This window comes from Caretta caretta, chromosome 5 (genome assembly GCF_965140235.1).
Source record: "Caretta caretta isolate rCarCar2 chromosome 5, rCarCar1.hap1, whole genome shotgun sequence".
NCBI lineage: Eukaryota > Metazoa > Chordata > Testudines > Cheloniidae > Caretta > Caretta caretta.
This window is the reverse complement of record NC_134210.1, coordinates 130,966,124-130,982,617: the sequence shown is the minus strand read 5'-3', so window position 1 is coordinate 130,982,617 and position 16,494 is coordinate 130,966,124. Positions and strand designations below refer to the sequence as shown.

The window sequence follows — 16,494 nt, the reverse complement described above, 5'->3', positions numbered from 1 at the left end:
GGAAGTAGAAATAAATGTCAAGGGAAAGCTGACATCAGAGAGTATCTGCACCAGATCTGACCATAGGAGAATTATACCCCCATGGGAAAAGAAAATAGAATCTCTTAAAAAACTATTTTATTGCCACATGTTGCATATTAAAATGCTTTCTTAGAAAAATTTCTTTATTACAATTAATAGTATGAAAAAAGTCCATGTTCTCTAAAAAGATGTCACATGATTTGTGAAATCCAAAACCTTCCCTGAACTCCGTTCTACATGGTTTTCTTATAAAATTAGTACAATCAAATCAGCTCATAATTGAGAATTTAAATGCTGACCTACAAAATTGTCAGTAAAAGTGCACAGATTTGCAATCCCAGTTCCATCCCTTTACACTGCTCAGTAGGTACACGGGAACATGATCTGGCCACTGCTAAGAATTTCCACAGCAGAAAGAAAAGGAGTACTTGTGGCACCTTAGAGACTAACAAATTTATTTGAGCATAAGCTTTCGTGAGCTACAGCTCACTTCATCAGATGCATTCAGTGGAAAATACAGTGGGGAGATTTATATACACAGAGAACATGAAACAATGGGTGTTACCATACACACTGTAACGAGAGTTATTAGGTAAGGTGAGCTATTGTATGGTAACACCCATTGTTTCATGTTCTCTGTGTATATAAATCTCCCCACTGTATTTTCCACTGAATGCATCCAATGAAGTGAGCTGTAGCTCACGAAAGCTTATGCTCAAATAAATTTGTTAGTCTCTAAGGTGCCACAAGTCCTCCTTTTCTTTTTGTGGATACAGACTAACACGGCTGCTACTCTGAAACCTGTCACAGCAGAAAGGAATTCCAAAGGGGTGTAAAACTGGTGGAGCCAGCTCCTACACCAACCTAGTCGACCTGTTACAGGGGCTTGTGAGGGGAGGCAGTGGGTGTGATAAGGCAAATGGGTAGGGAGGGGGTGGAGTGGAGTCCACTCCCCTATGGCAAGTGTCCCCTAGTTAATGGTCTCTTAGGGAACCATAGGTAGCTGTCATGTTAGAACAGGTTTATGTCAGGACCAGGGCTGGGGCAGTATGATACCACCAGCCCCTACAAACTGAGTGCATCTTGGCAAAAAAGAGAATCTAGCCCAAGATAAAATTTTTAAATGCAGTTCAAAAGAATAGGGAAACTTGTTATTATGGACACATCTTCCAAAAACCTGCCTTTTTAAACATCCAAAATGCTTGCAGCCGATGCGTTTCTATATCTATATAGTTCTAATTTCCTAAAAACTTCCCTGACTTCCTCACTCTTTCCAAATGATAATTAAGATTTTTTTTGTTAATTTTAATGTGTCATTTCTTTTTTTCTTTTCATCACCCTCCCCTCTCCTTTCTCATAACGCAAAGAGAAAATTCTGTGGTAGGGCAAAATTACAGCACCATTTCTATGGGGAGATTCTATAAAGGCTGGGCACATTGATCCTCTTTATACTGTAGTATAGCTAAACAAAAGGAAGACTGGCTTAGTGATTAAGACTCATGACTACAAATCCAAGAGCTCTGGTTTCTACTCCAGCTCTACTGTTCATTTCCTATGTGACTGTAGACATGTAACTTCACAGGGACAAATGGAGCATTGAGTTTTGTCTGTGCAATCCCACTGACTGCATAGAGAGATTGCTCATATTAATACATTTACTTCTCATACCTTGTAATCCAAACCATCAGAGCAGTTAAACACAACACACTGGATGGCAAGTGCTTTTGCAAGGTCTTTAGTAGTCTCTGTTTTACCAGTTCCAGCAGGTCCAGCAGGAGCTCCACCTAGGTCAAGCTGCAAAGCTCCCATAAGGCAAAGGTAGCAGCGATCCTGATGAGATTCATATAGTATTGTTACATATGGAAGAGTAGGTATTTGCCAAAGCTTCTGCTACTTTTCACTTTTTCTGATTTGTTTTAAACACTTCATAAGCCTGCTGACATATTTACAAATACTCTATGTATAAGGTGATATCAAATAGTATGGAGCAGATCCTTACTTGGAGCTCCCCATGGAGCTATGACAATTTATACCATCGGAAGATCTGCTCTAATATATTTAAATCAGCACAAACTGTCCAACATACACCATTAAAAAGTATAGCTCAGTATATTAGCATATAGTGGGCTAAATTCTGAAGTCCTCATTCTGGTAAACACTCATTGCCCAACTTTATTACATTCCTTATTGCACATGAGCCTGATTTTCCCATATGTCAGTTTGGATCGTTCACTGCAGCCAAAAACTCAGTTCAAAGCCTGTCCATAAATATTCCTGAATTTTCCATGTAATAGAAAATGCCAAGATATGTTGAATATTGGCTGAATTAAATACCTTTGCATAGGTATAGATGAACATCTTGAGACTTTTCACCAAAGGTGTAACTGGTAATAGTAACAGGCTGTTATCTTCCAGTGCACTTTAGTTTTATTTTGCTGCAAAGAGGTAACACTATGAAGGAGCATAAGCCCCTGTTTTATACAGTGCTACATGTCAATCCCATACTAAAAGATTTCTAAATATCAACTACCTATCTACGGGTTATTCACTACTAATACTTCTAACTTCCAGCTAAATAATGATAAAGAGTATAAGTAAATACATACAGTAAGTGGGGTTATCACCAATCTTGGACATGCTCCTAGGTATTCATAACCATAAGTATACTGGGATAAAGCCATCCTAGCAACACAGTTATCCAGATCAAGATCCCAATAATAACGTAGTTGTCTTTGCCATTCAAAATTGTCAACAGTGTCCACCTACAGAGATAATACACAATGCATTTTTGAATAATGTGATTCAAAGCAGTTAACTTGGATATTTTTGTACAAAGTGCTATTTTGGAAAAAACAATTGCTTTACCTTTTCTGCTACAAGTTCACTAACAATATCTCTTGCATGTACATCAATAGTTATCAACGCTGTTATAATATTTCTGTGTAATTTTGGAAGAATACCACGGACTAATCCAGCCAGTGCATTTAACCTCTATAAATGAATAAATAAAGTGTTAAAATATTTTCTCAGTGCACTGAAAATATCAGAACTTTAAAAATAGGTGGTCAGCTCTTCAGCTGGTTCAAATTAGCACAGCTCCAGGATATGTCTCTAACTAATATATGAAAGTTTAAGAAATATAATTGCACACTTCTGGAGATATTGTGCTTATTTAGAATATAGTTGTTTTACATCTGAGGGTCATTAAAATAAAGCTTGCATTCATTTTTTCCCATTTTTGACTGCTTTCAAACAGTTCTCAATACAGATAAGAAAAAATATATATAAACTTAGCAACTCTAAGACCAACTAAAGTATATAAAATTATTTAAGATATAACAGAAAATCAAACAGACTGGTGACATGGAAGCTGACTACCATATTTCCCAAATATCAGCTCCATTGGGGAGCCAAATATTATCAAACACCAACTTGAAAGTATTGGCACTTAGCATTTGACCACTACACACTGAAACCTCTACCCACTGTGGCTAAACCTCACAGAAAAAGCCCTATGCAAAGCCCCCTGAATCATACTCTGAGCCCCACTCACACACCCACTCACATGGCCAAAAGACCATATTTGAGCAACGTTGGCAGAGATGAGCACTCACAATTCCCTCAAAGCCATCATTCCATAGAAGCAGGGTATAAATACCCATTCCCTTAAGCCATCCCTCAGTTCTTCTGCCTCCAGAAGCCTTCTTTGGAGATGGGCTCCAAAGCAGAGTTAAGGATGAAGGGTCAGTGAGGCTCGATGGAGGCAATGTAGTTGGAGAAAAAGTTACTGTTTACAAGATTCTCCTTCATGATCTTGATTCTGTAAAGCTCTATTGCAGGATGCTAGCTAGTACTGACCTCCCCGCGATAGTGGCCTGAGGAATCTGGCAAGTTTAACAGTGACTGCAGCACAGCATTTCTAAAACCAGCATCTGCTCTTGATGTCATGTCGAGCAAACAGTGACTTGTGAAGACATGAACAAACTTCCATGCAGCAAGCCCTATCAATTTCAGCCGAAGCCACAATCTCTATACTTGACCTTAAGATCACTATTCCCCTGATGCAGTAAGCCCTGAGGTGGCTCAGGCACGTGAACATCAGCTGGTTCACAACATGACTGGATACACAGACTTAGCCACTTAGCAGAATTTTACTTTCTTTTTAAAAATTAATTCAAAACTAATTTTCAAGCATGGCACAACAAAATATTAAATTCATTTGATGCCAAAACTCACATCAAAATTTATTTTTTCAAAGTCATTTAAAGCTTGTAAGTGATCATGATCTTCTCCTTCTAAGCACTGAGTCAGATCACAGCACCACATGAGCTGAGAAACAGTCAGGACAACCTGTAGAAAGGAAACACAAAAATACCATTGATACGTCTTAAAGAAGTTGGCAGAGTAGGAACTCAGATACAATAATGATGGGGTCACATAAATAAGCACTGCCATGATCCTGCAAGCATGCACGGGCTTAAATTGGACAACTCATGGGCTTAAAACTAAGCATATGTTTAGATGTTTGCAGGATCAAGCCCAAAGTAAGTGGATAGGTGTGACATACCAGGGTGCTATGCAGACCAGTGGAGGGCTGTGTCATCCCTGTCCTGCAACCTTGGGTGCCTTACAATGCCTTGCTGAAGTAGCTCCCTCCTGGACCACTCACAAACAGCCATCCAGCATGCAAGCCACACCCAGAGTGTCTGTGTGTAACTAGGGTTACGCTCTGGCTTTTACCAGCCTGGGTTATACTGCAGGGTGACCCCAACATGCTCCCAATCCTGGATTTTCCCCAAGGACAGTCCAAACATATTAAGTCCATTATTCCTTTAAGGGAAGAAATACACAACTGCTTATTACTTTAGAGTTGCCCATACACTTTAAGTTAAACACACCGGGTTAGACAAAATAATAAAACAAGTTTATTAACTACAAAGAGATTTTAAGTCAGTAGAAATAAAGAGGCATAAAAATAAAAAATGGTTACAAGAAAATAAAGATAAAACACTTTCTAGTGCCTAATTTAATGAACTATATTAGATTTAAACAACGTTTTTCACCACATGTTTCTAGTAGCAATACTGACAAAACTCATGGAGTCAGGACCCCTCCCAAAGAGTCCAATGGCTGTTTCCTTTGTCTTCTCAGGTGCAGAGAATGAGGTGGGCAGGGATACAGAAAAGCGTGTCTTGGGGTGTTTGCCCCTTCTTTTTATAGTTTTTTAGTCCCTCTTTGAAAATCATTTCCAGCTGAGAACCAAGAGACAGGAAGTTTGCTAGAGGAAGGATGTTCCCTGTGTGGCTTTTTCACCTGTGCACGCTTTCCTTATTTTCTCCCTTCCCCCTTTCTGCTTGATGACTCTGTTTATTGCTTAAACACAAATTAAGACAAGCATATTCTCCTTTTTCAAGTCAGGTATGTTTGACCAGTTTGGTGCTTCGTGACTCTGAACATGGGTTTTTAACGTCATACTGGGAAACTTATAACTTTAGGCATAAAGCTGCCAGACACATTTTATCATGCTAATACTGATCAGCAAGTTATAAATCTTCAAATGGTTCCTCATAAGGCACACCTTGTACAAACGTTATTGCAACAGCATGTAGGGTGTGAACACAGGGGTGTATTCTATCACAGTAGGCAAGAAAGATCACACTAAAATTAGTGTGGCTTACCTGAGATGGGTGTCCAGCAACAACCCATTCCATTCTCACTCTGGTTTGATAATCAGCAATAGCAGCTTTAGTCAGGCGTCTAAGAGAAGCGAACATGGCTTCTTCTACTTTACTAAGCCAGTCTTCTACATTTCCTCTGGCCTTAAGTCCCTTCCCTAAGCCAACCTACAAACAAAAGCTGTATTAACCATGGAGGTACTATTTCCTCTGAGTTTATACGTTCATACTGCAGGTGTTTTCTAGGGTCATTGATGGCACAGCAAAAAAATACTAGGCCTGATTCACCAGTGTATTACTCCACAGGTCAGGAAGCCAAAGGCTTAAATTGCAGCAAGGGCGGTTAAGGTTGGACATTAGAAAAACGTCCTAACTGTCAGGATGGCTAAACACTGGAATGCATTGCCTAGGAAGGTTGTGGAATCTCCATCACTGGAGATTTTTAAGAGCAGGTTAGACAAACACCTGTCAGGGATGGTCTAGATAATACTTAGTCCTGCCATGAGTGCAAGGGACTGGACTAGATGACCTCTCGAGGTCCCTTCCAATCCTGTGATTATATCATTTTTATGCAAGTATAACACCACTGAAATCTAAGGAACTGTAGCCTTATAAACCTGATGTAATGCAGTGATGGATCTGGCCTATTCTGTATTTTATTCATATATAATAGTTGTGTTTCTAACTTTTTCCTTTCAAGTACCGTATATATGGAAAATATATATTGACTGGAAACAGAGTGAAAGAGTAATAAAAATATTTACTTACCCTCTCTCCCTCGGGTGACAACATTGCTAAAATATCATTAGTAAAAACCTTTTCTTCTCCCTCAGATGGAGCCATCATGGCAAACTCTAGTTTAGCAATTGAATCAAAGCATTTTCTTAAATGAGGCTGAACTGCTTGAGGATTGCGAGTCTGGGCCAAGATTTCCAGGAGTTCATCATTCGATAAAAAGTAAAACCTGTTTGATAAACAAAAGTACTTTAGATGCAATATATTTTACAGAAAAATTTAAAAAACCATTCTCATGGTAGCTAAAACTAGTACAATTTGGAAGAATTTTATAGTATAACTAAAGATTCTTGCCTTTTGTATTAGTAACACACAGTATAACATTAAATCAAATATATGCCTTCGATTGATGTCAATCAGCAGATTGCACGGATTGTTTGCAATGACTTTTTACTAACCTGGGGAAGATAACTCGCTTGGACTCCAAATAAGCCTCTAGGCATTTTTGAATTTGATCAAGTAGCCCATTGTTATTCTGAAAAGTCTCTAAGAGACCTATTAAGAGAAAAAAGATTACTTGAGAAAACAGAGTATTGAGAATGAAAAAACAAAAGAGAAAACACTGTGATTAAAAATGCAAGGAAAAACTCCACTTTTTATAAGCTATGGCTGAAACCCTTTCACCAGATAAAACTAAATATTGTTGTGTTAATAACTTCAGTGCACATTTTTGGGCTTGCAAAGAATTCACCTATGAAACCAGGGTACATATTCAATTACTGCTTCACTCACTGAACTCGTTTTAATTTAATCCTACAAGGGCAAAATTTCTATCCCTCACATGAAGCCTCAGTAAACAAACAGAGGATTCTGCCCAAGGGTTAGAGGTGGAAGAACTCATCCTTCACAACACAGTCAGGGCACTGGACAGCCATCCAGCTGCTCCTTGGCCGCTACTCCAACCACTGGGCTGTAATAGTGGCTATGAGCTGTCCAGGCACAGGGATGTGCACCATTTTATGGCTCCAGTGCGCCTTGCCCCTCATCCTTCTGTATCACCCTGGAAAAAGCCAAGATAGAGCAGTACTCAGTCGTGAATATGAGAGATCCCCTGCCTGCGGCTTGGAGGACTTGTGCAGGAAAATACTTCATAAAATAAAGCAAGTGTCCATTTTGTTTCTTAAAATATTGTATATGCTGTAGACTATGAAGAATTTCAACGGACAGAAAGTGATTCAAACAACCAAAGAAGTCTAAAACCCAGTAAAAAGGTCCTAACATTCTACAGATAAAGTGGATTCTACAAGAATGCAGCAGCAGAAAGTTGAATGTTTTGACTGCTGCAAATTTTACTGTAATCCAAAATGAACTCTCCTGCCCTGGCAAATGAAAGAGTTAGTGTCCAGTGCCACTTAGTACCTGGATCTTAATGCTTAATATGGAAAAGCTTGAGTCTGATTTTCCATTGCCCTGCACCTTCTGAGGTCATTGACACCAATTCAAAGTGAGTTTTAAATAGTATATAATCAGAATGGTAATGATTTCACCCACCGTGCACCTCACTCCTGTGTGCATTTGCAGGATCAAGCCCTTCAGGAAGAGTTTACAAGTTAGATTAGTGAAGTAGGGGAGAGATGGAAAGATGAGTGTAACACGGTGGCTTGAGACAAGGATCACCTGGTTCTGCTATAAAGAGCAACAGGAAGCTGAGTGGAGGATGCTCAGGGAGATCAGAGGTTGCTAGGAGTCACTGGGTTCTAACAGAAAGACTTGGGACTCACAGTATCTCTACACTTAAAATGCTACAGTGGCACAGCTGGACCGCTGCAGCTGCACTGCTGTAATGCTTCAGTGTAGACACTACCTATGCCAGTGGGAGTAGGCAATCCACCTCCCCGAGAAGCAGTAGCTAGATTGACAGAAGACAGTGCTATCTACACCAGGGGTTAGGTCGGCTTAGCTACACCACTCATGGGTGTGGATTTTTCACATCCCTGAGCAACACAGTTAAGCCAACTTAATTGTCTAGTGGTTATCATGCCTGAGACTATAGGCAGGAAAGGGCTGGGAGGACCCTAATAAGAGGTTAAATGCATGGAATTGAGGCAATTTTATTTTGAACTCTTTTGTGGGTAAAACCAGATCTCAAGGAGGATAGTACTGGATGGAAAGAGAGACTCTTACAAAAGTAAGAAAAGACTCCAGCCAGGTATGATTGAAAGTGGCCTGCCAAGGCAGAGAAGAGCTGCAAAGAACAGACTTGGGGAAGCAGAGAAGCCTCCGGACTGATTTTTTGCTTTCTGCTTTATGTCAGTAAACTAGACTTGGATGCAGGAGCATTATTGGACAAAAAAGCCTGTATGGAGTTTATTTAAGGAGCCCTTTGAAAGGGGAAACTGAGGCAATGGGCTGTGTGCAGAGCTTCCTTGAAGCCATCAGGGTGTGGTTGGGAGGTGGAAAGGCCACTTGATGACAGTGAGGGAAACTGATTGATAGAAAGACACAAAATATAGGAGAATAGGGAGAGAACATAATATAGAGAAAGGTTGCAAGGAGAGAAAGTAAAAAGGAGACAGGACACTGAAAACAATAATGGAAGATATACATTATGAGTGAGAAGAGAAGAGAAAGCACAGTGAAACTAGGGGGAGAATGCATAAAGAGAGCAAATGAGCTATAGCAAGTTACATTTTGAATATATATTAAACAGAAAGTTGACTGACAACATAATGCAATTAAATGCAGTACATAGTAAACAGGACACAACTGTCTTATTCCTTTACTGTCTTATTCCTTGTTACTTTACGCTGCACGGAGAGTGGCCGTGGGGTGGAGCAGTACAGATATTTTTCATCCTACTAACAGACATAAATGTTAGCCTAGTAAGTGCTGAATAAGGATTAACATCACCTACAATGGCTTATACATTGATTGGGATAATACACCATTATTTTATACCAGGCTGAGTAGCAGCACGAAGAGCATTTGGCAGACGATTAACTTTTCTCATTATTTCCTTCCAGGACTTATCCACCTGTAAGAACATCTTTGCCTCTCCAGGTAGCTGCCTCTGTATATCAGGAGCACTAAAAATACTTTCTAAGTAAAGCCAGTTTCTCTGACATGTCAACCATTCTTCCTAGAAAAAAAGGAAAACTTGAGCAATTAGTCCCCATCCTTACAAAGGAGAACTATTGAAATACAGTCTGAATTTTCAAATTGGGAAGCAGAAGAAAATCCACAAATATTAAACATGAATCCTCCACAATATTTCAAAGATATCCACCCTTAGACTGCCAAAATTTCAATATTCATGACACAATTTTAGCCCTTTGGCTCAACTATCAGACATTTGATGAGACAGTGTGCACTTTGCCCCCCACTCCCCAAAGATCTCCTAAGATAATTTTCTATATGGCAAATTGTATGGTCATGAAGAACGTACATTTCCAATGCACTCACCAAGTAAACTCTATTTGATAACACGCTAGGCTGCTTTGAAAAATCTAACAAATTTTCTTGGATATTTGTTTGTCAGATTCGCTCTTAAACTGTGATTTTTTTAAAAGGGGAAAATAAAGGATAAAATATATGCTGCTTGAGAAGAACTTTTATTTTATGACATGGAAAAGACTGCAAGAGACTGACTTGGCCACCACCAAACAAAGGCTTAACTGCAGGTCTGCTGCCTTCTTCCCTTGCATGAGGATTAACAAGATGGTGCTGGATATGGCAGGCCAGTCAGGTTTTCCAGCAGCACAAAGATGTCATACTATGAGGTGGTATCTACACAAGGCTTTTTTGCCCTAAACTTCCTACTGTGGCTACTACTCTGGCAGCTCCACTGGAGGTAGCAACATTAGAAGTGCTTGTGTAAGCAGAACTCCAGGCTGCCAGCATTTTCAGCACCATGTCCCCTAACCCTGCTCAGAGTAGGTCTACACAGCACCAGTAGCTATTGGTGCCATGTCTACACTGCTGCTGCTATCAGTGGAGTTGCAATGGTGGTAGCAACAGTGAGAAATTACAGAGAAATAAGCCTCAGGCTCTGTTCATTGTTAATCCAGCCTCTTTGCACCGGCTAGGCTGGCACAAAGGGGACATAGGATAGGCACAATCCCACTTCCAGGTGATGCTGGCCTCTGGGGATATGTCTGCACTGCAATTAGACCCTGTGGCTGGACCATGCAAGCTGACTTGGGATTGCAGCACTCGGGCTAAGGGGCTGTTGAATTGCAGTGTAGACATTCAGACTCAGGCTGCAGCCCGAGCTCTGGGACCCTGCTACCTCGCCTGTACATGAGCATGCTTAGGACCTCTTATTTTCTCCTGTTGCAAAAAACTCCCGTAGCTCTGATCAGTGCTGTGTGAGCCTCTCCCAGTGCCACGTCTGCAGAGGAAGAAAGCTGTCCAGTGGTGCTTCTCTTTCTAATATTAATGTTTTACTGTTGCTAAATTTTAAAATCACACATACACATTTTCTTTAGTTTTAATACTTTGAATAATTTCCCATTTCAATTTAGGTCCACATGCTTAAAGTGTTATTTAGGCCAACTGGGCCTTGTATATTGATCCTCAGTTGATCATCTGCAGTATTTCAGTGCAGAACCCTTCCTCTACCCATAACATTAGCCCTGTCTACCCCACAGCTGATGAACTGGCCCACTATATTTCCTCAATTACATGTACCCAACCCAGAATCACTCCCAGCTATTACACCTTCTGCAAGAAGTGCCTCATGTCAAGAACTCAGAGCTGACCTTGTCATAGAATCATAGAATATAAGGGTTGGAAGGGACCCCAGAAGGTCATCTAGTCCAACCCCCTGCTCGAAGCAGGACCAAATCCCAGTTAAATCATCCCAGCCAGGGCTTTGTCAAGCCTGACCTTAAAAACCTCTAAGGAAGGAGATTCTACCACCTCCCTAGGTAACGCATTCCAGTGTTTCACCACCCTCTTAGTGAAAAAGTTTTTCCTAATATCCAATCTAAACCTCCCCCACTGCAACTTGAGACCATTACTCCTCGTTCTGTCATCTGCTACCATTGAGAACAGTCTAGAGCCATCCTCTTTGGAACCCCCTTTCAGGTAGTTGAAAGCAGCTATCAAATCCCCCCTCATTCTTCTCTTCTACAGGCTAAACAATCCCAGCTCCCTCAGCCTCTCCTCATAACTCATGTGTTCCAGACCCCTAATCATTTTTGTTGCCCTTCGCTGGACTCTCTCCAATTTATCCACATCCTTCTTGAAGTGTGGGGCCCAAAACTGGACACAGTACTCCAGATGAGGCCTCACCAATGTCGAATAGAGGGGAACGATCACGTCCCTCGATCTGCTCGCTATGCCCCTACTTATACATCCCAAAATGCCATTGGCCTTCTTGGCAACAAGGGCACACTGCTGACTCATATCCAGCTTCTCGTCCACTGTCACCCCTAGGTCCTTTTCCGCAGAACTGCTGCCTAGCCATTCGGTCCCTAGTCTGTAGCTGTGCATTGGGTTCTTCCGTCCTAAGTGCAGGACCCTGCACTTATCCTTATTGAACCTCATCAGATTTCTTTTGGCCCAATCCTCCAATTTGTCTAGGTCACTCTGTATCCTATCCCTCCCCTCCAGCGTATCTACCACTCCTCCCAGTTTAGTATCATCCGCAAATTTGCTGAGAGTGCAATCCACACCATCCTCCAGATCATTTATGAAGATATTGCACAAAACCGGCCCCAGGACCGACCCTTGGGGCACTCCACTTGATACCGGCTGCCAACTAGACATGGAGCCATTGATCACCACCCGTTGAGCCCGACAATCTAGCCAGCTTTCTACCCACCTTATAGTGCATTCTTCCAGCCCATACTTCCTTAACTTGCTGACAAGAATACTGTGGGAGACCGTGTCAAAAGCTTTGCTAAAGCATCCCCACTCCAGCAGCAAGGCACCAGCTACCCCACGTCGCAAGAGGCTTGGACCTTGCCTCCCATAGGCTGCCGGACCCACCCTCCACCCACACCAAGACCTGGAGAGATCTGATACCACCCTACTGAAAGCTCTTACTATGCACCCTAGCTTCTCTCTGCTTGCAGCCAACACGCACTTCCAATTTGCAGAGGCCATTCACTTGCCAGTTAGATAACATTCCCAGGGTGAAAGTTAAACAAATATAAGCTCATTATTTGAACTGTGTAAGTCGCTCACATCTTCTGAATGATGGTTTCCCAACAAATATAAGATCAAAGAGGACTTTGTGACATCACCTTGTAAAATTAGGTTAAAAAAAAAAAAATTTCAGCATATTCAGTATTTTAAAATAAACTAGAACTCCACCACTTTGCCCTTTATTTGAGACTCAAGCTAAGTCCTAAGAAGCTGTTTTGTTGTTTGCTACTCACCAATGTTTGACTAAATAAGGAGAGCTGCTTTTGCCATTCATCAACACGTGCTTTGAGAGGGCCCACATATCGTGAGGAGGCTATAGTGGATACATTAATAGTGCTGTCATCAAGAAGAACCTTAAATAAGAAGCACACAGTCTGTCAGTTACTGTCTAGGGACCTGATTCTCCACTAGCGATGATCAAAATAAAATAGATGAAGGTATGTTATTTCACTACAATTAGGGTGAGCAGACAGCAAGTGTGAAAAATCGGGACGGGGGTGGGAGGTAATAGGAGTCAATATATGAAAAAGACGCCAAAATCGGGACTGTCCCTACAAAATTGGGACATCTGGTCACCCTAACTACAATACAAATGGTTTGTTGCCTAAAGTTTTAATTGAATCAAACTTTGGCTGAATTAAGTGTATGTTATAATTTCATAACATATTTTCTAAATCACAGAAATTAGGCCCTGATCCTGCAAATGGCTCTGCACAGATAGACCCAAGCGCCTGCAAAAAGGGTACACCGCATGAAGACAGTTGCAGGAGAGGGGCTCTAGATAGGTTTTATGCAGTCATCCAGCTGATATTACTTCTTCTAGTTCTAATGTTTGATATTATCCAAAATATCTACAATTTATTAAGATAATTACATATTGTAATACATATTGCAATTGTTAACTTTGGAGAACTGAATGTTGATGAAAAATTAGAAACTCTCTTGAGAAAAAATTTTGTTATTAAATGGATAAGCAAAAAGAATGTGAATTTATATTTTTTTATACATTGTTTAAAATAATATAAAATGTTCCATCAACATAGACCATTACCAGGTCATTGCCAGAATTTTATAAATGTAACCTGCCACTGCTAGTTTCATCTGAATTTTTGCTAGTTTCACGTGAACTTTTCTCAGCTGCCTATTAAGTACAAACAGTGACTTACCTGAATGTCATCTGTACCACCAAGGATAAAAACATCTTTAGAATCACGATGAGGAAGAACAATGAATTCAGTTGTTTTCCAAGAATCCTCCACCTGGTTGAGAAAATTATAAACCTTGTAAATCTACTTACAACACTAAAACATTTAGGTTTTACAAAGTAAATAAAATGTAGACAGTCTCATTCCAACTAATGAAAAAACTGCTCTTTCACCTAAAAAAAACCCAACGAGGAGTCTGGTGGCACCTTAAAGACTAACAGATTTATTTGGGCATAAACTTTCATGGGTAAAAAACCCACTTCTTCAGATGCATGGGGCTAAACAGACACTGTCAAATGATTGTTCTCTCTTCTCAGAAGAAAAAGGGAAAAAATCTCTGTTGACTTTGTCCTTTTCCATTTAACAAGCATCAACCTTTTTCTTATTTTGCATAAAACCATAATAAACAAAGCGTGGTTTTTGTCTATTTACAATAATGTCAACTTGCACAGAGCCTTTTTAAGCCAAAACATGACTTCAGCACAGACTTGCTGACATTAGGAGGTATGTGCTACTGTAGAGGCAGTCGAAAAGGCACAGAACATTCTGTGGGCCCAACATTCTCCGCCAAGGAGAGTTCTGTGGGCAGTGCACCTGCAGAATCATTCTCTGCCTTTGTAAGCCCCCTTGAACATGCTCCTTGGAAGGGCAGAGGTCTATTATTAAGGGTGAGAGGTTTATTGCAGGAGTGGGCGGGTGAGATTCTGTGGCCTGCATTGTGCAGGAGGTCAGACTAGATGATCATAACGGTCCCTTCTGACCGTAATATCTATGAATTATGACAGAAACTGTATTTCTGCTTTATATTTCACTCAAATATAAAAATTCGACTTACCATTAATGCGGTACTTATATATTGTGAACCATAACTGAGAGACACATTCTTTCTTATTCGTCCATAAAAAGGTCAAGATTTTCAGCCCATTGTCAAAAACAAAGACAAAATGTTTGTTTGTAAAAGTTACCTTTTTGAGAATGGTCTCCAGGGAAGCTTCTCCAGAGGCTTGTCCAGAAACATCCTGAATTTCTTGAGAAAAGTCAAAAGCACTGAGCTCAACAAGTCGAGCCAAAGATAACGGGTATTCCACATCCACCAGTTGTGCATTAACTATTTGCTCCAAAACTGCCCAGTGCCTGGGTTTCAAAAAGGGGTTTCTTAGGTCTGTGATAACTGGAAGCTGGAAAAGTCAAACGAACAATATATTTATTTTTCATTCATGTATTTTACAACACTAGACCTCTCTCAAAGCACCATCTTTTAAATAAAGCTTGTAAGTAGAACTTGTAAAAGACTTTTGATCAAAAATTTTATTTAATTATTTTTACAAACAAAAGATCCTTTTCCCCACAGTTTCTTTTTGTTTGAAATTTTTGGCAAAAACCAAAATCGTTTGGTTTTAAAAAACTGAACTTTTCAGTTTTTTGTTTTTCACTCCTTTTCCATTTTGCCTCTGGATGAGTTATATAAAATGAGGGAATCTTTGAAGTTTATTGAAAAATAAGTAGTATATTTTAACTTCATGTTTTTCATAGAATCATAGAATATCATGGTTGGAAGGGACCTCAGAAGGTCATCTAGTCCAATCCCCTGCTCAAAGCAGGACCAGTCCCCAATTTTTGCCCCAGATTCCTAAATGGCCCCCTTGAGGATTGAACTCAAAACCCTGGGTTTAGCAGGCCAACCCTCAAACCACTGAGCTATTCCTCCCCTTTTCTAAAAAGCTTTTTGGAAAGTGAATTTCAAGTTGCTATTTTACCTTTTCTCTCATCTTCTCCACATTCCCCTTGAGCCGGGGCACTATATTATTGGGTGGCAAACCTTTTTCCAACTGATTCACAAATTTGGCATACTTGGAAACCTGAGAATTCAGGTATTCTGGATCCAAGCTATCAAATTTACACTGTGGAAATCAAACATAGAAAAATATATTAATTAATGGTCACATTCATTTTGTATAGTACCTTACTCCACAAAGAAATCACTGCAATCAATGGCACTACTCATACAGAAAGATACTACTCAACGTAAGTAAGGGTAGCAAAATCTGACACACAGTGCGTACAACAGTTACAGTATATGGTCAGATCCTGCAATCCTTGGGCACTCAAAGGCTTCAAAAGACCATACATTCTAAAGCAAAGCACTATTATATACACCTAATCCATTAAACACAGGTAAAAGAAAGGTACTACAATAGAACACTAATGATAGGGAGACTCAGTGAATTTTGCAAATTAAAAAGGAAAGGCTATACTGTGTTTGATAATAGGCAAAGCTGGCACTTTTGATGCCTGCAGTCTTCCACTGCCACAATATATGGAATGACCACAGTCTTTCTTAAACAACTGGACAACAACAAAGTACAAACACAAACAGGTTTCCCCACAACTCAAGTCCCAGCATTGTCTGCCTTGTTTTCACCAGGGACCAAGCCTTGTCTAAATCTCTATACAGCACACACAGACATCTAGTAGGTAATTAATATACAGTAAGTAAATACACCATGACACCAACTACCATACCATGACAAGAGGTAGGATGAGATGTACCATATACCTTTCAGATGCGGAATCCCTCTATGCTCTGGTGGAAGAAGGCTCCCACTTAGGGTGTATGGCAGCCTGATACACAATAGGAAACACACCTCAGTATTTTATAGGAGGGCACAAATGGAGCCAAATTTGATCTAAACGAGCAGGAAAGA

General features: G+C 40.3%; 1 protein-coding gene across 5 annotated transcripts in view; it reads right to left on the bottom strand.

The window, feature by feature from the left end:
* Window positions 1–16,494, bottom strand: part of DNAH6 (dynein axonemal heavy chain 6) — a 192,412-nt gene that overhangs the window by 143,759 nt on the left and 32,159 nt on the right. For all 5 annotated transcript variants that reach the window (XM_075128903.1, XM_075128900.1, XM_075128899.1 and 2 more), the window contains 12 exons: window positions 15,547–15,690; window positions 14,755–14,967; window positions 13,751–13,843; window positions 12,818–12,937; window positions 9,390–9,570; window positions 6,890–6,986; window positions 6,465–6,660; window positions 5,700–5,864; window positions 4,258–4,371; window positions 2,887–3,012; window positions 2,628–2,783; window positions 1,690–1,851 (listed from right to left, as the gene is read on the bottom strand). In XM_075128903.1, the coding sequence (XP_074985004.1) occupies window positions 1,690–1,851; window positions 2,628–2,783; window positions 2,887–3,012; window positions 4,258–4,371; window positions 5,700–5,864; window positions 6,465–6,660; window positions 6,890–6,986; window positions 9,390–9,570; window positions 12,818–12,937; window positions 13,751–13,843; window positions 14,755–14,967; window positions 15,547–15,690 (1,767 nt within the window). The remainder of the gene's footprint in view (window positions 1–1,689; window positions 1,852–2,627; window positions 2,784–2,886; window positions 3,013–4,257; window positions 4,372–5,699; window positions 5,865–6,464; window positions 6,661–6,889; window positions 6,987–9,389; window positions 9,571–12,817; window positions 12,938–13,750; window positions 13,844–14,754; window positions 14,968–15,546; window positions 15,691–16,494) is intronic.